We start from the raw sequence: 26,149 nt of genomic DNA on the forward strand, positions 1-26,149 counted from the left end.
TAGCATGGGTCCTGGCACTTAGCTGATACCAGTGGTTTGCTGCACGGAATGGAACATCTGGCTGCACCTCTGGAAGTCTAAGAGCCAGAAGGGCCCTGTGGCCACCCAGGTATTCATCCACCTCATGGCCTAGACTTTTACTCAGCATCATCTACGTGCTAGGCACTGGGGTCCCCCAATAGGGAAGGTAGTTTGTGCCTTTGAGAAGCTCCCAGCTCCTTGCCCCTGCTCCAGTTCTTCTGGAGCAGGGGGAGGGGGTGGAGTGGAACCCACTTCTCTCAGGCTCCAGAGATGGAGTGTTGGCCTCATTCAGTCCTGAGCCAAGCCTGTCATCCTGCATCTGTGCACCACCCCTGAGGCCATGTCACACCCTTGAAATGAATCAAGTGACCCTGTCATACCTCCTGTCAGGTAAAGGACACTGACATCAAAAGATCTTGCTGTTTCCCAGCCGGTGTTGCTCAGTGGTTGAGCGATGACCTATGAACCAGGAGGTCACAGTTCTATTCCCAGTCAGGGCACATGCCTGGGTTGTGGGCTCGTTCCAAGTGGGGTGTATGCAGGAGGCAGCCGATCAATGATTTTCATCATTGATGTTTCTCTCTCTCCCTCTCTGAAATAATGGGGGCTGGGAGGAGGGTGGGTAAAGCGGGGGGGGGGGGGGTAAATGAGAGATATCTGTAATACTATCAACAATAAAAAATATATTAAAAAAAACAAAACCTTGCTGTTCCTCAGTGATACGTCAAGAAAGCTGAGACTGCCAAAACCGGTTTGGCTCAGTGGATAGAGCATCAGCCTGCGGACTGAAGGGTCCCGGGTTCGATTCCGGTCAAGGGCATGTACTGTGGTTGCGGGCACATCCCCAGTGGGAGGTGTGCAGGAGGCAGCTGATCGATGTTTCTCTCTTATCGATGTTTCTAGCTCTCTATCCCTCTCCCTTCCTCTCTGTAAAATATCAATAAAATATATTTAAAAAAAAAGAAAGCTGAGACAGCTTTCAATTGGCCCCAGTCCTCACCTGCCCTGCCCTTCACCACCACCTCCACCCCCGACACACACACACAACACGCGCACGCGCGCAAGCGCCCCTCTCCCACCCAAGCTCCATCGATGAGAATAAACACAGGGAGGCCAGGAGTCACCATAAAAAGGCAGCTTGCTTTATTGTGATGCCAGTGGGGGGCAGGGATAGGCAATCTGTCTGCCTCCAATCTGAGGCTCTCTTGAGACTGAGGGGCCCTGGAGAACTGCCCAGTCCACACCTGCAAAGTGGGATGCAGGACATCTCCCCAGTCAGCCCAGCTGGCCTGGCATGGCTCTCACTGGGCTCCAGGCAGCTCCCTCAATTCCATGTGGGTCTTGTCACAAAGCTCTTTTGCTATTACACATGGGCCTTGGCTTCTGGACCCCCTCACGACCCTCAGAAGAGAAGCCACACTCCACATGGAGTCAGGCACAGCCCTGGGCTCAGGTATTTCTTCTTGGATGGATACTGGCCCCTCAGGCCCCAGTCTCCGCTCTACCTTGGTCACAGAGGAGGTAGCCTCGAGGGTGAGTCTTGAAAGCCCTTGTCCCCACACCTCAGAGCGGAGGCCAGCAGGAAAGCTGCTTCCCATTCTTCCCTTCCTTCCCATCCCTTCCCACCCATCCCTACCCTCCCTCTCTTACTCCCCTCCCACCCCCCTCCTTCCCAGCCCTCACTAGGGGGGGTTCCACCTTTGTCAGGCTGCCTGAAGGAGCTGCTAGCCCCCAGGGCAGGTGCACAAAACAGAAAAACAATTGGCAAGCACAGAAAGGGAGAAAAACCACAAAAACAGGGTCGCCTTTGTCTACAAATAGTGGAGGCTCCCAGCATGGGGGAGAGACTGCTCAGCTCAGGAGCTGGACATTCTCTTGTGCTTAGGATAATCCTCTTTACCTCTCCTTTTCAGCTCAACACACTGAGAGAGCTGGGGGGGGGGGGGGGTGGAAGGGGGGAGTGTGTGCACGTGCATGTGCCTGGGCTAGTGTTGCACACACACACGCGCACACACACAATGGAAGGGGTGCCCATTCTCCTTGGGGGCTTCTCTCTGGTAACAAAGTCCTGTGCACAAATACAAAGACAGGTGTGTGCACACCTGTGCACAAAGACACACACTAGATTCTACGGGAGAGGAGGGGGTGGGATTCCTGGAGGCTCACTGGACCTGGGCAGGGGCAGAGGGCCTGCCCTGTATCGCAGCTGGCTCCCATCTGGGCAGCTCAGACGGTGGTGACGGAGAGCAGAGGGTTATAGACTCGCTTGCCGTCAGCTGAGCGAGTGCCATGGGCCAGCATCTCCTGGATGGTGATCCAGTTGTCTAGAATCTTCTTATTCCGCTTCTTCATGGTCTTGCGGTGGCTCAAGGCGATGATGTTGAGCTCAGCCTTGCTGTCGCCATTCTGCTGTTCCCTCAGGCACTCCAACCGGCTCTGCATCATGAACTCACGCCGCTTGCGCTGCTCCCGGGCCCGGATCAGGTGCTGCTTCCTCTCCTCCTTGCTCCAATAGCGGCCCATCTTCATCTCGCTGACCGCATCGTCGTCCGTGGTCATGCCACTGCGCTCCTCGCGGATCTTCAGGGCCCGGGCTTTTAGGAGGCGATCACGCACGGGCCGCTTGGCCACATAGCGGGTTCCATCGCTGCGCACCTTAACCTTCCACTCCATGCGGGGCCCTTCACTGGCTGCGGCCACAGCTCCGCCCACCCGAGGGCCACCAGCCAAACTCAAGGGGCCGTGGCCCAGATCCTCCAGGCAGCGCGGAGGGGCCAGCTGCAGACAGCTTTGGTAGTGCTCGCCCTCCTGGCCCTGGCCTCGGTGGCGCCTGGAGAGGTAAGGGCTGCCCTCGGGGCCCACGCGCTCCAGGGTGACCCCCATCTTGGGGCTGCGGCGGACGCGCTCCTCTGAGTGCTGTCTCCGGCCCACCTCAGGATCCCGGGAGAGGGATCGGAACTTGCCGGGGCTCCCCTGTGGAGGAGCTGCCTTGGGGTGGGTGGCGACAGGGGGGCCCGAGGGGGTCCGATTCAAGTTGGAGTTGCCAGCAGCGGCCCGCCTCAGGGGGCTCTCCTGCAGCGGCTCGGTGAGCAGTGGGGTGCTGCGGCAGCTCTCCCCCGTGTTGTAGGCACTGGTGCTGTCCTTGTCAGACTTCTCGGGCAGCTCAGAGATGTCGGGCAGCTCGCGCTTCTTGGGCTCGCTGGCGCCCAGTTCGTAGACACTCTCCTCCTCCAGCAGCCAGGCCTTCATGCAGCGCTCCCGCAGCTGCTGCATCTTCTGCGCCCGCAAGATGTTGCGGCACTTGAATTCCAGGTGCCGCAGCTCCTCCTCCAGCATGGCCATCTCGTGGCCCAGGCTCTCGTTGCGGTTGACATCCAGGGCGCTGTTGCCACCGGAGGCGCGGGCAAAGAGGAGGCCCAACTGGTTGCCATTCTCCAGGTGGCACTTGATCTCCAGCAGCTCCCGGTAGCGCTCATACTCCTCATCGGTGAGGCCCGGGACCTCAGCACCCCCCAGCCCAGCCCCCTCAGCCAGCAGGGAGTCCATGCTGAAGTGGAAGTCGCGGCTCTGCAGGGCGTCCCCTTGCAGGCCAAACTTGCGCAGGGTGCCGGGCGTGTTGGTGGTGCTCAGGGGCTCATCCCCCAGCAGGTCGTGCTCAGAGCTCTCCTCATTGCGGGTGCTCTCGTCTGTCCGACCCACCCCACTGTCGAGCTCCTGGCTGTTGCTCAGGCCTGGGCCCACATCCGGGGCCCCTGGCTCCTCTTCTTTTCCGAGCTGGGGTAGAAAGATGAACCCTACTCAGTCTGGGTCCCATTAGCAGGGGCGCCAAAAGAGGATGGGGTGATCAGAAGGGCTTTGGGGTCCAGCCCACCTTCCCACACACCCCCAGCCCCTCCTCACCCTCCCTTCCTGCTGGCCCTCCCCATGACTTGCCCTTCCTCCTTCCTCACCTGCTGGGCAGGGGGGGATTTCAACTTCCCCTCATTCTCTGAGCCCAAGACATCCAGAAAGTCATCACGGTCACTGTCCTTCATTCGTTTTGCCAGCTGCAGAGACAGGCCCATGATGTCCCCACTGTCTTAAGAACCTCCCCAGCCACCCCTCCAGTTGCCTCAAGGTTCCATACCCAATAGTTAAAAACCCCAGAAAGGGGGTGGTCCCGGCCATCATAGGCTAAAAGGGAAAACAGGCCCTGGGACACTGCCAGCCCGCTATCAGTGCCAGGCTGTTGGCATGTCTGTGCCCCTGACACAGATCAGCAGATTCCAAGACAGAACGCCCAATGGGAGGGGAACCAGAACCCCCTGCTAGACACACACCTGGCTCTCAGGCCGGGCCACCAGCAGGGAGATGTTGGTGTTCTCCTCTTGGCTCAGGATGGCCACCGCCTCTTCCCGGTTCTGGACGTCCACACCGTTTATCTGTGGCGGGTGAGGAACAATCAGCAGGGATGCCAGAGCTGGCTGAGGGGCGGGCCCTGGGTGAGCACCCTGGGCTGGAACAGGCTCCCCAAGCTTTGGCAGGATGGAGACAAGTGGGAGGTGCCTCAGGAGAGGACAGCCTGGCCTGTGCAAAGGCACATGCGCTCAGAGGACAACGTGGGACAGATGTGCTCACATCTGGGGGGCAGAGGGAGAGGCTAGCAAGGTGCCAGGGCAGATCCCACGGGCACACGGGAGTCACCCAGGGCAGCTGTGCAGAGAGAGGAGACCCAGCCCGGTTTTAGGCTGCCTGGATCCAAGCTAAGCTCTTAGCAGGACAGAGCTGGGATCAGCTAAGAAGTGGTAGGGCAGCCCGGCTGGTGTGGCTCAGTGGTTGAGTGTCGAGCTATGAACCAGGAGGTCATGGTTGGATTCCTGGTCAGGGCACATGCCCAGGTGGCAGGCTCGATCCCCCAGTAAGGGGCGTGCAGGAAGCAGCCGACCAATGATTCTCTCTCATCGTGGATGTTTCTATCTCTCTCCCTCTCTCTTCCTCTCTGAAATCAATAAAAATATTAGAAGAAGGAAGAAGGAAGAAGGAAGAAGGAAGAAGAAAGAAGAAAGAAGGAGGAGGAGGAGGAGGAGGAGGAGGAGGAGGAGGGGGGAGGGGGGGAGGAGAGGAAGAAAAAGAGGGGCAGCTGGCACAGTGGAGCCTGGAGTCAGGCATGCTTGCCCTCCTCACCTGGACGATTCGGTCTCCCTCTCGGATCCGGCCGTCTTTGGCTGCAATGCTGTTGGGATTCACCTGCAAGGCACACACATCCTGGGTGTGGACTTGGCACCTCTGCTAAGGTGCCCTCTCAGTAGAACAGGCCAGCCGCACCTCAGGAGTCCCCAAAGCCAACCAAAGGCTCCTTGCTCGCTACCTCTTCAGCTCAGACCAGGAGCTCCCAAGCTCCAGAAGGCAGGGACAGAACAGTGGGCCTGGGGCTAGTCACCTCTCCCTAGCACAAGCCACCAACTTACTGACCCGAACCTTCCAGCCCCTTCCAACACCCCCTCATGCATGTGCTGGCTGGCAACCCTACACTCTTTTGCATGAAAGCCTGTTCTTTTTTGTGTCAGAGGCTAGGATACTTTCCCATACTCAAAAAATAGCAGTGGGATAGTCCTATGAAGGTTAACTTGATTAGGATACTGCTCGACTGTGGATGGCAGCAGGGGAGTCAAACTGTGGGTATCCTTCCCGCCCAGCACTGACCCCACTCATGCAACGCCCCCAGGAGTTATCCAGGCCCCGGAGGACTGCTGGGGGCAGAGAAGGATCCACTCTCCTGCGGACACAGACAGGTGGAGGAGAATGACCCCATGAGTGCCAGGAGGGCGGCTGCAAGAGGTGCGAGGAATAACAAAGCCTGGCCGGGACCTCAGCCTGCCTCAGCCTTGCCCACTGTCCCACCCTGGCCACATACGCTGGGGGAGGGCTGTCAGGCTGGGCATTCACTGACAATTGATGTAAGCAGGCCTTAACCCTGGCAGCTGGGTCCTTGTGGGCAGCCTGAGCACCCTGGGCAGTGTGCAAAGGCCAAGGAGTTGGATGCTATAAGGATTCTCTGTGTGCCAGGCCCTGCCTCACTACCCACCACCATGGTGCCCGTTCCCCTCACTGGTGCAGTACAGATGGGCATCATCAAAGTCCAGCTTTGAGGTCCTAGCACACCAAAGACAGCATGAGGCTCTGCTGCCTTGCCATATCCCCACCTTCATACCTCTCCAACGTAGATGCCCAGGTCCTCCTCATCATCGGTGCGGTAGCAAACCATCAGGCCCAGCTTGTCCCGGTGGCTGGCTTTATACAGCTCCACCTCCTGCCACAAGAGGGCGTGGGGGAAGCAGAGGAAGAAAGCCCGGAAATACGTGAGCAAGGACCCATGCCGTGGTGGTGGGCACGGCCCAGCCCGGACCCCCAGCAGCACTTCACCTGAGCTGAGCCTCCAGATTCGGAGGATCTTTCTTACCATCCCCAAATGGCGCATGTGTTTCCTACCAGGAAATGCCCAAGACATATGCACGAGACGCACAGGACGCATAGGACACAGACATGTATGTGCGGGACACAGACTCACTGACATAAACCGACCGGGTGACCTCACCCGTGCCCTCCCCAACTCAGCCAGACTTGGTGGGTGAGCCTGAGTAACCAGCCACATCCCGGGAAGGACCACAAGGCCCAGCCGCCTGGAAGCAGCGGGAGCCAGGCCTGTGATGGGCTGTAGACAGCCATCCTGGGACTGGCTCCTGAGGCTGGCTGCGGGCCCTGCCCTGGCCGCCTGGCTCACCTCATACTCCAGCTCGTCCACACGGTCTGCCTCCTGCGGGCCGCCCTCCATGAACTCCGCTGGGTCATAATACTCATGGCTGATGGGGGGGCTGCCCAGGAGAAGTGGGGGATCAGGCTGGCCATCTGCTCCTCTCATGCCCTTGACCCAGCCCCAGCTCCCGAGCTGGCCACTCCCACTGCACTCAGCATGGAGCCCTGCTCTGGGTACACGCTCAGGGGAGATGGTCAGGCTATTCTTCCAGAACTCCCTCCTTCTGAGCTACATGCATCCATGCATAGACCAGGAGTGTGCAGGGGTCCGCACTGAGGATGCAGGCATGCCTAGACCCCTAAGACTGTCCCGCACCGTCCCCCAGCTCAGACTCCTCAAACCATGCCAGCTGGCAGTGACTTCTCCAAACTGTGGGTATCCTTCCCGCCCAGCACTGACCCCACTCATGCAACGCCCCCAGGAGTTATCCAGGCCCCGGAGGACTGCTGGGGGGCAGAGAAGGACCCACTCTACCTCCAAGGGTGGCCCTTGTTGCCCCGAAGCTAAGCTTGGCAGCCGGCAGTCCTGGGCCTACCTCTCTGCGAGGGGATCCCGGGACCACCTCCCTGCAGCCGGGGTTTAGACTAGCAGAATGAGTCAGTGCTCACACAGTCATGAGCCACCAGGCCTGGGTGAGAGGCCTTTCTTCTGGGTGGGCCAAAGCCAAAGAAAGAAGCCGAAGAGATGGAAGAAGTTCAGAGCAGGGAGAAAGATGGGACAGACAAGGATGCAAGAAGATTCAAGGGGTGATGCTTGTGAGGCAGAAGACGATGGGACGGCAGAGGAGAGAGGATGGAGGAGGAGGAGCTGAGGACCTCAACCTTCCAGCAGCAAGATCCCAGGATGGTCCTCCCTTGGCCCTGGGGGTAGATACAATGAGGAGCCTGTGTGTCAACCTCCCCTGGCCCCTTCCCCGGCTGGTGTTCAGCCTGAGGCTAGAGGCCTGGAGATTTCTGAGCCCTTGGGTGCCACAGTCAACTCTGGAGGCCAAGGAACCTGCTTCCTGCCTGAGAGGGCAAGCCAGTCGGGGGTCTCCCCGCCATGCCCAGAGCTGCAGCAACACAGCCTCTGGATGGGGTGGGGATGGTTGCCCCTGGTGGCGTGCCCTCTCTGGAGGCAGGGCCCGGGGCCCTCCTGAGGGCGACTCACAGCTCAGACAGGACGTACGGCTCCAGGATGACCATGGGTGGGGTGGGCGGGCGCAGCTTGCCCAGCGCCATGATATGCTCGAAGGTGATGTCAGTCTGAGTGCCACTGTCCACCAGCTGCAGGTCGTGACAGGAGCTGTCCCCCCGGAGGCGGGGGCTGCGTCTCAACACCTGTATCACCAGGGGCTCCTTGGAGGAACGCAGGGCCTCCAGGGTTTGCTCCTGAGACAGCTTGGAGAGCTCCTTCCCGTTCACCTGCGGCAGAGACACGCCCCCATGAGAACCCACTGATCAATGCCCCAATCTGCGTAACCAAGAAATCTGCTGCCCGGCCTGCGTGGCTCATCCTATGAACCAGGAGGTCATGGTATGATTCCCGGTCAGGGCACATGTCCGGGTTGTGGGCTCGATCCCCAGTGCGGGGGATGCAGGAGGCAGCCGATCAATGATTCTCTCATCGTTGATGTTTCTTTCTCCCTCTCCCTTCCTCACTTAAATCAATAAAAATATATTTTTTTAAAAAGAAATCTGCTCTGCTTACCCATAGCGCCCTCATTTCCAGGCAAACCCCACTTCTCAGCCCTATCCCCACGCAGTGCTGTCTGGGGATGCTGGGCCATGCCCCGGAGGCCAGGGAGCCCCAGTGACTACGCACTAGCACATCCTTCATCCCTCTCCCGGGAGTCACCCACCCTTCTGTGCCCTCACTCCAGCCCTGCCTCTCCTTCAGGCAGCAGAGGCCGGAGTGAGCAACTCAAAGACTGCGGAGCCCCCCTTGGCAATAAGTGAGCATTTGTTGTGTGAGAGGAAGACACGTGATGGGTTCAGGCAGGAGGGTCAGGGAAGAGCAAGACGATGCAAAGGACAGGATCTCTGTCCTCAAGGTAGTGAGGGACTCACCAAAGAGAAAAGACCAACACACACAGAGCCTGGTGGCATCGCAAGGCAGTCTAAGGCCAAGGAAGTGGCTCTTATCCAACCACCACTGTTTCTTGGGTGCCTGATGTGCCCAAATCTGATGCTGACCTATTTGGCAGATGAGGAACCAAGGCTCAGCAAAACGAAGGGGGTGAGTCAAGGTCATGAGCCAGGCCAGGATGCACGCAGTGGTAAGAAAGGGGTGAGCAGGGGAGAAGGAAGCTGTGGCAGGCTCTGGGGCCAAGAAGAAGGTGGGGCTGGAGTAGGCTCTAGTCTAGGGAAAAGCAGGCTGATACTGGCTCGGGGACAGAGGGCCTTCCGGGAGATGGAGCTCCAGGGCAGGGTTTCAGCTGGGTAGAGCAAGTTGCCCTAAAGGTAACTTGGGGATATAAGACTGGCTCCAGCACAGTCCCTAATTTTCGCAGCAGCCTGTGTGCCTTGGGCTCTGGGATAGTCACTTCCCAGCTAGTGAAGCCCGCAACATACGCTGCAGCCTCAAGGCCCTGCTTGGCAGGGAGGTAAGAAGACTAATGACCAAATAAACAGCCAGCACCTGCCATGGGGCCAGGCCCTGGAGCAGGGGGATGGCAGTGTCTTCAATTTACACAGCAGCTTGTGGAAGGGCTGTTCTGGGCCTGGGGAGGCCACCCACTAGCAGTGACGCCCCAAATGGCTACAGCCAACAGGGAAGTGCGAAGACAGACCTTTGGGGGCTGCTGTGGAAGCTCAGGGCCAGCCTAGGGAGGGCGGGTAAGGGAAGGCTCCCTGAGCAGGTGCTACCTGCCCTGAATCAGGGGAAGAGACGGGGAGGCTGGTTTGCAGGTGGAAGCCAAGTCCCTGACAGCCAGCATGGAGAGTGCGGGTCCCGGGGACCCAGTGTGCACCCATGGACAGGGCCCCACATGGGCCAAGGCACCCGGCTTCTCTGCTTGGCTGTGTCTTCTCATTCTCACACACAGTGCCACCTTCCTCCTGAATGTCTCAGGGGGATTTGGTTCCACATAGAGATGCCCCACCCAACCGTAACACCGTGTCTTCCCAGTTGCAATGTGACAGACCAGCCCCTGGTGTCCTAGGAAAGCTCGGGAGTCAGGGACCCCGGGCCGCCCGCGGCTCCTGGGTACTTCATTCCCTTTTTGCTAGGTGGTTATGTCCTTGTAGATAATCTCTGGCTTTCTGTCTCCCCCCTCTCCAAACATTCCATGGTCAGAAAAGATCATGTTTTCATCAATTCTGTCTAATTATGAAAGAAACACAGGTTCATTGTAGAACATGTGAAAAATATAGAAAACCGTCAGGTGTCTATGGAGTTCAGAGTTCCTGAATTTCAGAAGAACAGCTGGAGGGACCCTGAGGAGCCACAGCATCTCCGGCCTGGTGGGGGCAGTGTGGGACTGGGGGCTCAGAGAATGGGGAGTTGTCTCAGTGGGGCAGTTGGGAGAAGCCCCCTCTTGCTTTATGTTGTAGGGCCTGGGGGGGTATAGGAGGTGGGTCCCCGTGTGGTGTATGAATGGCAGTGGGGGTGGGGACAGGGTGTGGGGATATAGGTAGGGTTCTGGCTGAGATGTGGAGGCCTAGGGGCAGGTGTGTGGGTAGGCAGAGTGCGCGCAGGGGTGGTTGTTTATGAATTGGGTTGGTGTGGTCTGGGTAGGGCTGTGAGTGGGGGTGTGGGGGTGTGGGTGCGAATGAATTGTGTGGGTGAGGGGTAAGGCTTGGTGGCTGTCAGGGTGGGTGAATGACCCTGTGTTGAACCCTCTTCTCCTCCAGAAGATCTTTGCTTCCCTTCCCCCACTTCTGCCACCTCCCCTCTCAGCACTAAGTGTCAGCCTGTGTCATTATCCTCCTTTGTCTCCGTCCTAACCTTTTGGTAAATTATTCATCTGGGGGGGGGGGCGGGGATGGGTGGGCCTCTCCATTGCCTTTTTACCCGATTGCACAGCTGCCACTCTTTCCTGTCCCTTCACACATCATTCTTTCTGGGGACTAGAGCAATAGGAGCGGGGGGTCCTGGGCACCTGCTCATCACTTCCTGCCCCCTCCTGTCTCATATAGCCACTCAAGGCCAGGTACCTGTGTGTCCATCTCGATGGAAGAACCACTCGCTGGGTAGCAGACCCTCGCCGAGGCTCTGCCCAAACACCTGGGCATCGGGAGCCATGAAAGGCCCAGCCCAGGGAGGCTGCTGAGCATGCTAAGCGCGCGGCACAGGCTGGACCCTGGTAGACCTAACATGTGGATGAGGCTTCACAGCCACACGACTTGGTTCCCATCAGGCTCTCGGGAACTCACAAAATACACTCCCACCACACCTTGATTTCTGACCTGCGAGGGCCCACCGGGAGTCAAAGGCTAGGATGGGCATAGGGAGGCCCAGGCTAGGCCAGAGCAGACAGAGAGTCCTCAGGTCACCCTCAGATCAGAGAGGAAGCCAGGCCCCAAGGAGCCCCACGCAGCCTTCCCAGGAGTTTCCCACGTGGACCCGGGGTGGTCAGCTGCGCCAGAAGCCCTTGCGGTTGCAGAACAGCGATACTTGCTGGATGAGCCCATTGTCAGAAAACTCACACTGCGCTTGCCTTGCCTGAGACTTCATGCTCTCTCCTCGGGGCCTCTCCGCACACGGCTGATTCTTGCTGCTGGGATGGGCCCAAGAGGGTTGGCCCATGAACCACAGCTCAACCCAATCCCAGCTTGGCTGGAAATCACTTCACTTCCACCAGGAAGAGAGGACTAGAGCCTTAGAGGCATCCCTTTGCCCAAATGTGACCCAGGTGGCCGTCACAGCTTTCAGACAGCCTGGTTCCTGCTGACACACTGACAGAGCACTCACTGCCCAGTCACCACACAGGTCCCAAGGGCAGTAGCCACCTCCAGGCCCCATGGCACTCAGCGCTCCCTCATCCTGGCTGAGCCCATCATCCGATCACACACTCAGTCTGGTCCTTACCCCAGAGTGTAAAATGGTTATCTTCCTGAAGGAATATGTCAATAAGTTTGAAAATGTTCGTCATACCCTCTGATCCAGTAAATTTGCTCTAAAGAATAGATCCTAAAATGATGACAAATAGCATGCAAATTGCAAGGACGTTAAGAGCAGCATTATTTTTGACTGTGGTAAAATATACCTAACACAACATTCACCATCTTAACCATTTGAAAATGTACAATTCAGTGGCATTTAGTAGTGTATTCGCATTGTGCAGCCATCACCTCGGATCTAATTCCAGAACATCTTCATCAACGGGGACGGAGGAGAGCAACGCAGGACGCTTAGGGGGCAGTCGCGATTGGGCAGGGACTTGGATTGGACAGGGGCCTGGTGCAGGCGAGGGAGGGCAGCCACAGCCGCTGCAGCTGCCCCCAACCCGTCCCTGTACCCCTTGGTGGTGCAAGAGCGGCCAGTGGCGGAGGGCGGGGCCCTAGGCATGCTTGCCCCGCCCCCTCCCAGCCCAGAGCCTCAGACAAAGAGCCTGTCTCTCCCATGTATCTCCCGTGTATCTCCCATCTCTCCCTCACTATACTTCCCAAATGCTCTGATGAGGAATCTGCGCAGGGCAGGAGGAGGGAAAAGAAGGCCAGGTTTTCCGAGGGTCCCAGGGGGACTCCCTGGGATGCCCCGGGAAGGCCCTTTCACTCTCAGTAAGGCCTCAGGGATGTGTTTAATTACATAATTGCTATTATGACTCAACTAACTCCACTCTGATTAGGAAACTGGAGCTAGGAGAAAATAGAAACCAGAACAACCCTCTGCCCTGGCGCGGGGAGCTCTGATGGACCAGCTGGCGCTCAGCTCTGCAGTCCGGGAGTGTCCAGAGGACACCGGACACAGCTGTGTCTCTGGCTTCCCCAGCCCAGACAAGTGCTACGGTGACTTCCAAGGCAACAGAGCACTGGCCTAGACAGAAGCCTCTGCAGAGAATGGCCGTCTGAGCCAGGGACAGGTTCTCTGCATTTTTTAAAAATATACTTTTATTGATATCAGAGAGGAAGGGAGGGAGATTGATAGAAACATCAATGATGAGATAATCATTGATCAGCTGTCTCCTGCACGCCCCACACTGGGGACTGAGCCCACAACCTGGGCATCTGCCCTGACCGGGAATCAAACTGGGACCTCCTGGCTCATAGGTCCATGCTCAACCACTGAGCCACACTGGCCAGGCTGCACTTCTGTCTTTTCAGCGGCCCAACAGAAATAAGTCCTCCTTCAGGTCTTCCCAACGCTGGATTTTGAAAATTTGTCAAGCCACAGGAACTTTGGAACATCTGATAGTGGACATCTGCTGCCCCTGATGCTTCCTTTCTACACATACACTTCCCACAGTAAGATGCACCCTGCCATTCCCGGGGAAACCACAACACCCTTAACAGGCTCATGGATTTAGCTCTGATATAGCCACCTCCACATCTCTCCAACTATACCACTAATGCCCTTACAGCTTTCTTTTTTTTTTTTTGGAACCAGGATTCAATCAAGGACCACACACATTACATTGGTTTAAGTCTCTAGTCTCCTCTAATCTAGAACAATTTACCCTTTTTAAATTTCCATGACATTGACTTCTTAGAAGAGTCCAGGGCAGCTGCCTTACAAAATGTCCCAGAGCCCTAGCTGGTTTGCCTTCAGTGTATAGAGAGTGTCAGCCTGTGGACTGAGGGGTCCCAGGTTCAATTCCGGTCAAGGGCACATGCCCGGGTTGCAGGCTTGATCCCCAGTGTGGGGCATGCAGGAGGCAGCCGATCAATGATTCTCTCTCATCATTGATTGATGTTTCTCTCCCTCCCTCTCTGAAATCAATAAAAATATATTTTAAAAATAAATAAAAATAAAATGTCCAAGTCTGGAATTGCCCTCATTAGATTCAGCTTAAGCACTTTGACAAGTTGCTGTATCCTTATCCTTTTTAAAAAAAAAAAAAAAGTTTATTGATTTCAGAGAGGGAGAGATAGAAACATCAATGATGAGAATCATTGATCGGCTGCCTCCTGCACACTCCCTACTGGGTATCAAGCCTGCAACCCAGGCATGTGCCCTTGATCAGAACCGAACCCGGGACCCTTCAGTCCATAGGACGACCCTCCTTATCCTTGTCCCCTCTACCCCCCCCACCCGCCACAATCTGGAGGCGCTGGGGTCAGGTTGTCCTACTACTAGGGAGCCTTGGTTGGTTTGATCATGTAGTCATGGTGGAGGCTGCCAGAGCTATCAGTAGCAAAGTTGCATTTTCCCTGCCTGATTCACAAGAAATTTGGGGCAATGCCTTGAGACCCTGTGAAGATCCTGTTCTCCACCAACCTTTATCTAATAGTTTTACCATCCAAGAATGATTCTTGCCTGAATAAATTCTGGCTACACAATGCCTTAATTTGTATTTTTTTTAAAATATATTTTATTGATTTTTTACAGAGAGGAAGGGAGAGGGATAGAGAGTTAGAAACACCGATGAGAGAGAAACATTGATCAGCTGCCTCCTGCACACTCCCCACCGGGTATGTGCCCGCAACCAAGGTACATGCCCTTGACCGGAATCGAACCCGGGACCCTTGAGTCCGCAGGCCGACGCTCTATCCACTGAGCCAAACCGGTTATGGCTTAATTTGTATTTTTTTTAAATATTTTTTATTGATTTCAGAGAGGAAGGGAGAGGGAGAGTTAGAAACATCAATGATGAGAGAGAATCATTGATTGGCTGCCTCCTGCATGCCCTACACTGGGGATCGAGCCCACAACCTGGACATGTGCCCTGACTGGGAATTGAAACGTGACCTCCCAGTTCACAGGTCGGTGCTCAACCACTGAGCAACACCAGCCGGGCCAAAAATGCCTTAATTTGTAAAAATTCTAGCAAGGCCCTAGCCAGTTTGGCTCAGTGGGTAGAGCATCGGCCTGTGGACTGAAAGGTCCCAGGTTCGATTCTGGTCAAGGGCACATGCCCAGGTTGTGGGTACGATCCCCAGTAGGGAGCATGCAGGAGGCAGCCAATCAACGATTCTCTCTCATCATTGATATTTTTATCTCTCTCTCCCTTCCTCTCTGAAATCAATAAAAAAAAATATTTAAAAAAATTCTAGCAAGGACACATCAGTACACTCCATCACCATGTAACTGGCCCAGTGAATGGTGTGCTCCCAGCTGAGGCTCCCTGGATAAGTCATACCATCCCACCCCCATAAACCCCCAAGACCTTCCTGCTCTGGGACAACTGCATGAAAAGGAAGCATGAGAGGCCTTCACCTCCACGGAGGGTGGTGTGTGCGCCTGGGTGCCCATGTGAGCTGCCTGTATGTTGGTAAGGCTGTTGGGTGATGGGAAAGGAGGGTCAGTTCCCACACCTGACTTGGAAAAACAGGTTAGTCCTTGGGACCCACCTTGGGCAACGACCCCTGAAAATTGATTTGATAGGTCTGAGGTGAAGCCTCGATTCTTATTTGTAACAAACTCCCGTGCTAAGTGATGTTGGTGTGATTTGGGGCTTCACTGATTTAATCCAAGTTCCTACCTGAGGTTCTCACTACTCAGCGTGTGGCCCAAGGACCAGGAGCATGGACATTGCCTAGGGGTTTGTGAGAAATTCAGAATCCCAGGCCCCACCCTGGACCTGTTCATTCAGATCCAAAATTTTAACAAAGGCCCCATGGTGGAGTCAGCTGTCCCAGAGCGCCCTCTTGAGGAGCCAGGAGGGACTTGCACACACCTGAACAGAGTTCAGGCACCAATCAAGTGCTTCAAATGGCCTGTCTCCTCTCTCCTCTCCCCTCCTCCTCCCTCCCCAAAGCTGCTGAGTGGGTGGGTGGTGCCCAAACATGCTGGGCTGAAATCTGACCCATCTGCCCTGCCCATGCTTTCCCAGGGAAAGCAGGCCTCTCAGGAACCTCTGAAATCCTGTTTGGAAAAGAGCAGCAGGCACAATTGAAAATATCCTCCCACCCACCCACCTCTGGACTAACCTGGCTGGCCCCTGTCTAGCAGTAATCAAAATGGTATTCTCCATGGAGTCCTTTTCATTTCCTTTGCTCAAAGCAAGCATGAGGAAGAGGTAGATTGAACTATGAAGAGGAGGGATGCCTGTGACACCCCAAAGCCAACCCCAAGCCCCAGCTTCTCAGTCTTTCCTCCTTTGGCTTGACTCCTGAGCAAAGGGACCAAATCTGCCCATTTCTTTTACATCAGGAGACCCTCAGAATAATATTGGACATTCTTCTGTCACTGGATATTAACTGTGACATGTCCAGGAGGAGTAAGGCCTTCTCCAGCCAATTTCAACATGTTAACAACCAACCTAATGGCTTGATGGCAGCAACTCCACCCCCCACCCCCACCCAAATGAGATCCCAGGGGATCCAGTGCCAAGGCAACGACCCCAGGAGGCAGGCACTCTTTATTCCCATTTAGCAGCTGAGGAAAGGCATTGAGCAAGTATCAGCACACCACCCTGTCTTACCTGGCAGGGACCTGAGATAGAAGGAAGGAAAGACCCGTTCAGCCCCACTAGGACCCGGGCTGGGCTAAGCGCTCTCACCTGCTTTTTGTCCTTTGGTGTGTGTGTGTGTGTGTGTGTGTGTGTGTGTGTGTGTGTGTGTATGTGTACATGTATTTCTTGTTTTTATTTATTTTTTATTTATTTTTTTATTGATTTCAGAGAGGAAGGAAGGAGAGATACAAAAACATCAATGATGAGAGAATCATTGATTGGCTGCCTCCTGCACGCTCCACACTGGGGATCGAGCCTGCAACCCAGGCATGTGCCCTGACCAGGAATCGAACTGTGATCTCTTGGTTCATAGGCCGAAGCTCAACCACTGAGCCATGCTGGCCAGGCTATTTTTTGTTTTTTAAGCTTTACTGAGGAATAATTGCCATACAATCAACTGTACATATTTAGAGCATATAATTTACAAAGTTTTGATGTTATACACACGCACGCACACACGTGTGTAATCATCACAATTAAAATAGTGAGCACTATTATCATCACCAAGTGCCTCATGCCCTGTCATTCCTCCCTTCCAACCATCCCTGCAAATGCTGCTCTTCTTTCTGTCACTATAGATTTGCATTATCTAGAATTTTCTATCAATGGCTCAGCCAGTCCTCAGAAATGAGATAAGGAAAAAAGGGCATTGTAAAAGCTTGGGTCAAATAACTTTCCATATAAAATGAAACCTTTATAACAAAAGATAAATAAAATAAAATAAAAAATAAAATCTTGGGTCAAGCCCAGCCGGTGTGGCTCAGTGCTTTGAATATCAACCTATGACCCGATCCAGGAGGTCACCAGTTCTATTCCCAGTCAGAGCACATGCCCAGGTTGGGGGCTTAATCGCCAGTAGGAAGTGTGCAGGAGGCAGCCGATCCATGATTCTCTCTCATCATTGATGTTTCTATCTCTCTCTCCCTCTCCCTTCCTCTCTCTGAAGTCAATAAAAATTTTTTAAATAAAATAAAATCTTGGGTCAATGATAAAGTAAGGTGAGCCCATGCACATGATGGCTATTGGGATTCAGTGCCCCATTCATGCCCTCCACAGGATTTCCAGGGGACCTACTTCACAAGGACAGAACTAAAGCCCTGCTCAAGCGAGGTGGGGGAGCACATCAGGTGGGGAGAGGTGCCATGGAAGATAAATATGTCACCCAGCTGTCCTCTGCTTCATGCTTGATCAGTTTGATCCCCAGTCAGGGCACATGCCCAGGTTGCGGCTCGATCCCCAGTAGGGGGCATGCAGGAGGCAGCCAATTAATGATTCTCATCATTGATGTTTCTCTCTCCCTCTCCCTTTCTCTCTGAAATCAATAAAAATATATTTTTTACAAAAGATAAATATGGCCCTAGCCTGTTTGGCTCAGTGAATAGAGCGTCGGCCTGCGGACTCAAGGGTCCCAGGTTCGATTCCGGTCAGGGGCATGTACCTTGGTTGTGGGCACATACCCAGTGAGGAGTGTGCAGGAGGCAGCTGATCGATGTTTCTCTCTCGTCGATGTTTCTAACTCTCTATCCCTCTCCCTTCCTCTCTGTAAAAAATCAATAAAATATATTTTTTAAAAAAAGATAAATATGTCTCGGAGAGAGGGGACAGGCATGGCCCTTCCCCAGTGTGGGGTGTGCAGGAGGTGGCCAATCAATGATTCTCTCTCATCATTGATGTTTCTATCTCTCTCCCTCTCCCTTACTCTCCGAAATCAATTTAAAATATATATATGTATATAAATAGTACTGCAATAGCTTGGCCAGCATGGTTCAGTGGTTGAGCATCAACCAGGAGGTCACCGTTCAATTCCCGGTCAGGACACATGCCCATGTTTCGGGCTCGATCCCCAGCCGATCAATGGTTCTCTCTCATCATCATCAATGTTTCTCTCTCTCTCTCCTTTCCTCTCTGAAATCAATAAAAAATTTTATTTTTAAAAAAGTACTGCAATAGACCATATCAGTAGAATACAGGGCCAAAGTCACATCAACATCTTAACAGCCACAGGAAAGGCATTTGACAAAATCTAATGACCCTTCATGAGAACACTCAAACTAAGAATAGAAGGGAACTTAACCTGATAAGGATCATCTATGAGAAATCCACGGCTAACCTATAGGTGAAAGACTGGAAGCTTCCCCTTAGATCAGAAACAAAGCAAAGATGCCCACTTCTATTCAAAATTCTACTGGAGGTTATAACCAAAGCAAATAGGTGAGAAAAAGAAATAAAAGGCATCCAGGTAGGAAAGAAAGTAAAACTATATCTATTTGCCCATCACATGACCCCCATATATAGAAAATCCTGAAGAATCCACTAAAAACTATTAAAGCTCATAAATGAAGTTTAGTAAGGTTGCAAGATACAGGATCAATATACAAAAATCTTATATTTCAATACAATGGCAATGAGAAAGATGAAAAGGAAATTGAGAAAACAATTTCACTTACAATGGCATCATAAAAAATAAAATGTACAGGAATAAATTTATGAAAAGTACAAAACACTGGTGAAGGAAATTCAAGACCCAAATGTAAAGACATCTGGCCATCTGGTGGGATAGCTCAGTTGGTTAGTGTCTCATCCCAATATACCAGGATTTCGGGTTTGATCCCCAATCGGGGCACATACAAGAATCAAACAATGAAAGCATAAATAAGTGGAGCAACAAATCAATGTTGCTCTCTCTTATCTCTCCTATCTTTCTCTATTAAAAAAATAAATAAATTTTAAAATTGACATCCCATGTTCATGGGTTAATAACTACTCACCCAAATTGATCTACAAATTCAATGCAATTCCCATAAAATCAGCTGGTTTCTTTTCAGAAGTTGACAAGTCGATCCTAAAATTCCTATGGAAACTCAAGGGACCCAGAATAGCGAAAACAATCTTGAAGAGTACAAAGTTCGAGGACTCACACTTGCTGGTTTCAAATGTTACTTGCAAAGCTAAAATAAAAGCAATGTGGTACTGGCATAAAGAGACATTTCTACCAAAAGGATATGCAAATGACCAATAAATAGCACAAGAAAAGATGCTCAACATCATTAGCCATCAAGAAATGCAAATCAAAACCACAATGAGCTACCACCTCACACACAGTAGGATGGCTATTACCAAAAACATGTGTTGGACCCTAGGTGTCCTCCAGTGCACTGAGGTATTGCCAGTTGGATTCCAGGTTAGGGTACTTGCCTGGGTTGTGGGCTTGATCCCCGGTGGGAGGCGTGCAGGAGGCGGGAGGCCAGCAGGGGGCGGGAGGGGTGCAGGGGGCGGGAGGGGAGCAGGGGGCGGGAGGAGTGCAGGGGGCGGGAGGAGTGCAGGGGGCGGGAGGAGTGCAGGGGGCGGGAGGCGAGCAGGGGGCGGGAGGGGTGCAGGGGGCGGGAGGTGAGCAGGAGGCGGGAGGTGAGCAGGGAGCGGGAGGGGTGCAGGGAGCGGGAGGGGTGCAGGGGGCGGGAGGCGTGCAGGGGGAGGGAGGCGTGCAGGGGGCGGGAGGCGTGCAGGGGGCGGGAAGCGTGCAGGGGGCGGGAGGCGTGCAGGCAGGGGGAGGAGAGAGGGAGGCGGGAGGCGTGCCTGAGTCCCGAGGCGTGCAGGAGCGGGAAGGCGAGTAGCAGACGGGAGGCGTGCAGGAGACGGCAGGCTAGCTGGAGGCCAGAGGCGTGCAGGATAGATGTCTCTCTCTCCCTGTCCCTTCCTCTCTCTCTAAGAAAGAAAAAAAAGAAAGAAAAACCAATTAAAACTCTTTTACCAACTTAATTAATTTAAAAATTAACAAACCGTGTTGGGGAAGATGTGCAGAAATTGAACCCTCTTACATTGTTGGTGGGAATGCAAAATGGTTAAGCCCCGCTGGAAAAAGTTAAGCAGCTCCTCAAAAAAGTCAAACAGAATTGCCCTATGATCCAGCAATTTCATTTCTGAGCATACACCTAATAAAACTGAAAGTAGGAACTCAAACAGACATTTGTACAGCCACGGCATGATTCACAATAGTCAAAAGATGGAAGCAACCCAAACAGCCATCAACAGATGAAATGGATAACTATGATATGGTATAGCCGTACAAGGGAATATTACTCAGCAATAAAAAAAATTAATAGTAAAAAGGAAAATTAGTAGTAATACATGCTACAAGATGGTAAATGAATGAAGCCAGACACAAAGAGTCACATATCGTATGGTTCCATTTAAAACCATTTTTAAAAATCTGGAAAAGGCAAATCTACAAAGACAGAAAGGAAATTAGTGGGTGCCAGGGGCCGGGAGGTATTGGGGGAAATGGGTACGGGGTTTCTTTTTAAGGTGACGAAAATGTTCTGGAATTAGACAGAGGTTATAGTTGCACAACTCGCTGAATAGACTAGAACCCTCTAATTTGTACACTTTAAGGGTATGCGAATCCTCTCAATAAAGCTGTCGTGTTGTTTTTTAAGTGCCTGAGTCATCAGGCGAAAAAGGCCGGGAACTCAAGGCTAGGAGAGACTCAAGTCTCCCTTAACCTGGGGGTCGGACATCTCTAAAGATCTAGGAAGAGGCTCCGGGGAGCCCTTGCCGAGGAAGTCACGTGGCAAGTGATGTAGGTGGACATGTGCATTTCCCTGGGCTGCACTGTGTCTCAGTGGTGTCCCTTACTCTGGGGTAAGGTGTGGGGGTCCCAGGCAGGTAGAGAGGAGGCAGGGAGAAGTGCCACCGAAGCTGGGAGAACACCAGTGTTTAGGAAGCACTGGGGCCAGAGGCAAGGGGTCCCAGAAGCTGGCTGGTCTTTTGGGACAAAAGCTTCCTTGCGAGAAGAGGCTCCGGGCAAAAGTTCTCCCTTCTCTGCCTGGGACTCCAGCCCCCAGAAATGGGCTCATCTGAGATAGCGAATGGCTTTCTCTGCTTTCCAGATTTTACAAATTCAATTCTCTCTTGTCTTCCCTTCTTCCCTTAACTTAAAGGATGGTTCCTCTTTTAAAACTGCACCCAGCCCCCGCTTCTGTCCAAACTTTTGCAGGAGCTGTAAAAGGGAGCAGCGTTCTCAGGGACTCAGTCAGGGAGGGCTGTAACCCAGACCAGGAAACACCAGTGGGGGGAGGGGGCGACTAGCCTTTGCAGGACCCCCATGCTGAAGGCCTACTTGCCCAGGACTTGGGGCTCTCTCTCAAGGTGGAAAGCCTGGCCGGGGAATTGATTCAGACATGGAGATTCCTGAAGGCAGTCCCAGCCCAACCTGTGACGCCTCCTCCCACTGCCATGCGGACACCCCCGCCCCCCGCAAAGGGTTACCATAGTGCCTCCCCAGCAAAGTCAGAGCCCACCACAGTTTGGAACCGCTTGCTTTTTTTACAAATTTTATTTTTATTGAATTGATTGGGGTGACAATGGTTCGCAAAACCATACAGGTTTCAAGCATACAACTCAATAAAACATCATCTGCACACTGCAGAGTGCACCCATCGCCCCAAGCAAAGTCGCTAGGGAAACGCTTGCCTTTTGATAAAATGATTACAAGAAAGGAAGCAGTGAGGATGGGATTCCTGGGCCTCATGGACCAACCATAGCAGCCCACCTCCCTCCGGTAGCCCGGGTGCCCCTCACTGGGATTCCACAGGACTGCCTCTAGGTCCCAACCTGGGTCGTTCCGGAACCGATCCCAGGAGGAGGCAAAAGCAATGAATAGCAAGGAACGGGATTGGGGGAGTAGGAAGCCTGAAAAGCGGAGGGCTCGTGGGCCCCGGAGACCAGCGGGGAGAGAGTGCCTCCAGGCTAGGGCAAGATTGCCCTCCTGCCCGCCCCCCTTCATGGAGGCCAGAAGAGAACTAGGCTCCCAGCACAAATGCTGGGCTTTCCCGGCCTCCCCAACCCCCTGATGCACAGATTCTTCCCCACTTCCCACGACCCCGTTGATACTTGTAGGGGTTCCCCCTATTCTTCTAAGGAGACCCCATTTCCCCCAGCCAGCACTGCTCCTGCCTGCACTTATTCCCCAGTCCTGACCAACGAACACGGAGTTGAAGAGCATATCTGTCTGTGTCGGTTTGCCCCTGGGTCTCAACTCCCTCTGACCTTGAACTCACTCCACTTAATCCTGGGGGGCGTCTCAGGCCACACCATCTGGGACATTTCTCTAGACAGCTCTCAGGGCGCACACAGAAAGTACACACACGCGGGGGCCGCAGGAGCCCCCACGCACATATAGATGGGGCACAGGTACGCACTCACGAAATAACGGCACGCACAGGCAAGGAAGCCCCGCTCCCAGTCCCGGAGCTGGAGTCCGGGCCGGAGCGCGCAGCTCGGTGTCTTCCTCCCAGCCACGCACTGCCCGGTCCACACCCCTCGAAGCCCAGAGAGAGGGGGGAGAGAGAGAGAGAGAGAGAGAGAGAGAGAGAGAGAGAGAGAGAGAGAGAGAGAGAGAGAGAGAGAGAGAAGAGAAGGCCGGGTACTTTCCGGAAGCACCCAAGGTCTGGGAGCCCACCGTTTGGGCAGGGCCGGAGCGGAGAGTGAGTGCTGGGGTAGGCATCCCCGACTGGGCCAAGCATCTGCGGGGCCCCGGGTTGCCGGCGCGCTCCTGCGCCCCTGTCCCGACGAGACCTGGATTTGGTGGTCCTCCTTCGCGGGCGCCAACCTCCCTGTCCTGCTCTGGGTCCAGCACCGCAAGCGTGCGCTGGGTAAAGAAGCTCGTTGCTATGCAACCTCTACCCAGCACCGGCGCCCTCAGCATCGTGCCTCCCATCTCCCAAACGCACCGGAATCGGACCGAGCCCAACTTCCCGACCCGGTCCGACCTGAACCCAATGTTCGCGTCCCAATCTACAACCAGAGCCCAAAGGATGCGCCCCGCACCCCCTCCCCACGACTGGTTCCCATGAGCGCCAACACCCAGCAGCTGCAGAAATTGAGGGCGAGGATGGCTCCCTACCTATTGCTCTAGAACCCTCCAGCCCTCCCTCCCACATCTGCCGCCCAGGCTCCACCAGGCCTCACCCCCGGGCCGGCTTCCTCCCCAGGTGGCGCCCACGCCTCCCCACCCCAGCGGCCCAGCCACCCTACCTGAAGCATTACTTTGTACTGCTCCTCCGGTTTCTGGACCACGCACATATTACATCCCATGGTGCTGGCCGGCGAGGGAGAGGGCAGAATGGGGTAAACGCCTTTCACTGGCCCTTGCGCGGGACCTCAGGTCCCGGGCCAGAGCCGGGAGCCATACCCTAGAGCGGGGGGCGGGCCGCCTAGCGGGGGAGGGGGGCACGCCCCCGAGGGGGGGGCAGCTCCACGCCCCTCGGGTTAACTCTTGGCTGGCTGAGGCCAGGGGCCAGCATGCTCCCTTGCACCCGGCCAGGAAAAAAAGGGAAGCGGGGGGATGGGCGGGCGCGCCGGGCGTTGCTTGGCTACAACCCCCCCAGGAGGCGCGGGGGCGCGCCGGGCCGCCGGGGGCGTCAGGGGCCGTGGGCCACGCGCCTCCCCACCCGCGGGGCCCGCCGCTGCCGCTGCCGCTGCCTCCTCCGGCTCCCGCCCATGGCCGCCGGCCCCGGGAGCCTGGCCCTCGCGCTCAGCGCCGCGGCCCGGCCCGCCGACTGGGGGGCGGCGGCACGGCAGCGACCCCCGCTCGCGGCCAGACCCGCGCCCGAGCTCCTGCCTCGCCCGGCCGCGCTCCCCGCGCTCCTAGAGCCCGTTCTCCGGACCCCAGCTGGCCCCGCTATCTCCAGCTCCCGCCCGAGACGACGGGCACGCGCGCGCGGCCGCGGTGGCGGCGGGGGAGGGGCGCGGGGACGGGGCGCACGCGCGTGGGGGAGGAGAGCGGGGCTGGGTGGGAGCGCGAGCGGCAGGAGGCCGCGGGAGCTGGCGCGGGAAGCCAGGGGCGGGGCCTGGATACGAACCTTGAAGGGGGGCGACCCCTGACTCCCTGCCACCCCAGGCGTCGGGCCCCGGGGTGCCCAGCACTGGACGTACCGCCTGTGCGGTGCCGGCCTGGGAGATGGGGATCCATCCTGTTTGGAGAAACGCCTCTCGGGATCTCTGAGAGAGCTTAGGGCCTCCGAGGGGGACGCAATTTCAGCCCCTTTGCCAGGTCCTTCACGCAGCAGCCCGAATGCCTCTACCCCTCCCTCCTTTTTCCCTTTAATGAGGGCCTCTCTCGTTTAACTCGGCCTTTCGTTCGCTGTTGTTGAAATGGACACCTTTGTGTTTTTTTGTGTGTTTCTTTTAAGAATAAAAAGGAAAAAAGCTTGAGATGGCGTGGATCCTGGTGAGAGCCTGCCAAGCCTCTTGGGATGCCCCGAAGCCCTCGCGTGAGCACCGGTCGGCCTGGGTTTGCTGCCTGCCTACCTACCTGTGTCTTTAATCCCCAGCTCACGCTCAGGCACAGAGCTTTAACATTCCCTCCATCTCTTCCTCTTCTCTCCCACAGCCTGTCCTTTCTTCTCGGACAAGCCTAGAGAGAGAAAAGGCCTTTGCCTGGAAAGCTCATCTCCTGGGTGCCGGGCAGAGCTGCTGAGCTCAAGCTCCCTGGCTTGCACGCCTTATTTCCAGGCTTTGGCAAGTGACAAAATCATTAACCACACAGGGCCCTTTAATTACACCCCCACGGTGTGGGAAGGACCTTCCAAAGCCCTTCTTTCCTCCCTGACTCCTGATTTATAGGACTCTGGAGAAAGGATGTGAGTGTCCCCAAAAGCAGACCTTGAGACAAGGTCTGGTGGGCAGATTGTTTGTGTTGGAAAGTGAGCTCAGGATGAAAGCCAGGGTGCCCTCTCATGTTGGTGGGCACTGGGAGCTGCTGGGACTTGACCTTGCTAGGAGCTGGATAGAGTGCATCTCAGAACTGTCTGTCCCAGACCTGAAGAGGGGACTCCCAAACCTGGTGGCTTAAAACCGCAGAAATGTATTCTGTTACAGTTCTGAAGGCTCCACGACCAAAATGAAGGTGTTGGCAGGGCCATGCTCCCTCTTATGGCTCTAAGAGAGTGTCCTTCTTTGTCTCTTCCTAGCTTCTTGGGGGCGCCCAGCAATCTTTATTGTACCTTGGCTTGTGGCTGCATAACTCTGTTTTAAATATATATTTTTTTTATTGAGAGGAAGGGAGAGAGAGAGAGAGAAACATCAATGATGAGAGAGGATCATCGATCACCTGCCTCCTGAACGCCCACTGAGGATCAAGCCTGCAACCTGGGCATGTGCCCTGACTGGGAATTGAACTGTGATCTCCTGGTTCATAGGTCAACGCTCAACCACTGAGCCACACCAGCGGGGCCATCACTCTATTTTTCACCTCGGTCTTTACACGACCTCTTCCCTGAGTGGGACTGTAGTGAGGCTATGGTGAGATGCCCATCCATGAATCAGGTCTGAGTGTTTCCCCCTCATCAGTCAGTCATAGGGAACCTCCTGCTATGAGTCTACAGGTGTGAGCTGAGGGGGAGTACCATTGTGATAGAGGCAAGGGATCTGGGGTCTAGACTACCTGTCCATATACCTGACTTGAGCATCTGGCCCCAGTTGAACTTGGCCCTGAAGGCCCTGAGCCAAACTGGATTGCTGCTCTGCCTGCTTGGCCACGATTCCGTGGGTTGTGCTGGTACTCAGCTCATGACAGGCAGCTCCAGTCAGTAGGAACTTGATGGCCTATGGTCAGGCTCTAAGTCTGTACCACAGCCCAGTAGCATGATAGCAGCTGCGTTCTGGGCGGTGAGTAACTCTGCCACAAAAGAAACGGCCTTGCTCCCAACCTTTATGAGTCCGTGCTGAGATCCTTCTACTGAGGCTTTCCACAGACTGCACAGCAGTGTCTACCATGGACAGATCCCTCTATTGCACCTTTG

General features: G+C 54.8%; 1 protein-coding gene across 5 annotated transcripts; it reads right to left on the reverse strand.

Moving 5' to 3' along the window:
* Positions 1-1,141: 1,141 nt before the first annotated feature.
* Positions 1,142-24,059, reverse strand: PDZD4 (PDZ domain containing 4). Of its 5 annotated transcripts, XM_080652469.1 has the most exons (9): positions 23,382-24,059; positions 7,964-8,217; positions 7,636-7,674; positions 6,782-6,872; positions 6,212-6,310; positions 5,185-5,247; positions 4,341-4,442; positions 3,972-4,067; positions 1,142-3,795 (listed from the first exon to the last, which is right to left on the reverse strand). In XM_080652469.1, exons 1-9 carry the CDS (start codon positions 23,439-23,441, stop codon positions 2,248-2,250), a joined length of 2,352 nt encoding a protein of 783 aa, XP_080508595.1. In that variant the 5' UTR covers positions 23,442-24,059; the 3' UTR covers positions 1,142-2,247. The 5 variants fall into 5 exon arrangements, with proteins under 5 accessions (XP_080508595.1, XP_080508597.1, XP_080508596.1 ...); XM_080652471.1 differs by lacking the exon at positions 7,636-7,674 and having other exon boundaries at positions 7,982-8,217; XM_080652470.1 differs by lacking the exon at positions 7,636-7,674.
* Between the last annotated feature and the right edge of the window lie 2,090 nt (positions 24,060-26,149).

Source organism: Plecotus auritus (assembly GCF_963455305.1).
Source record: "Plecotus auritus genome assembly, chromosome: X".
Classification (NCBI taxonomy): Eukaryota; Metazoa; Chordata; class Mammalia; order Chiroptera; family Vespertilionidae; genus Plecotus; species Plecotus auritus.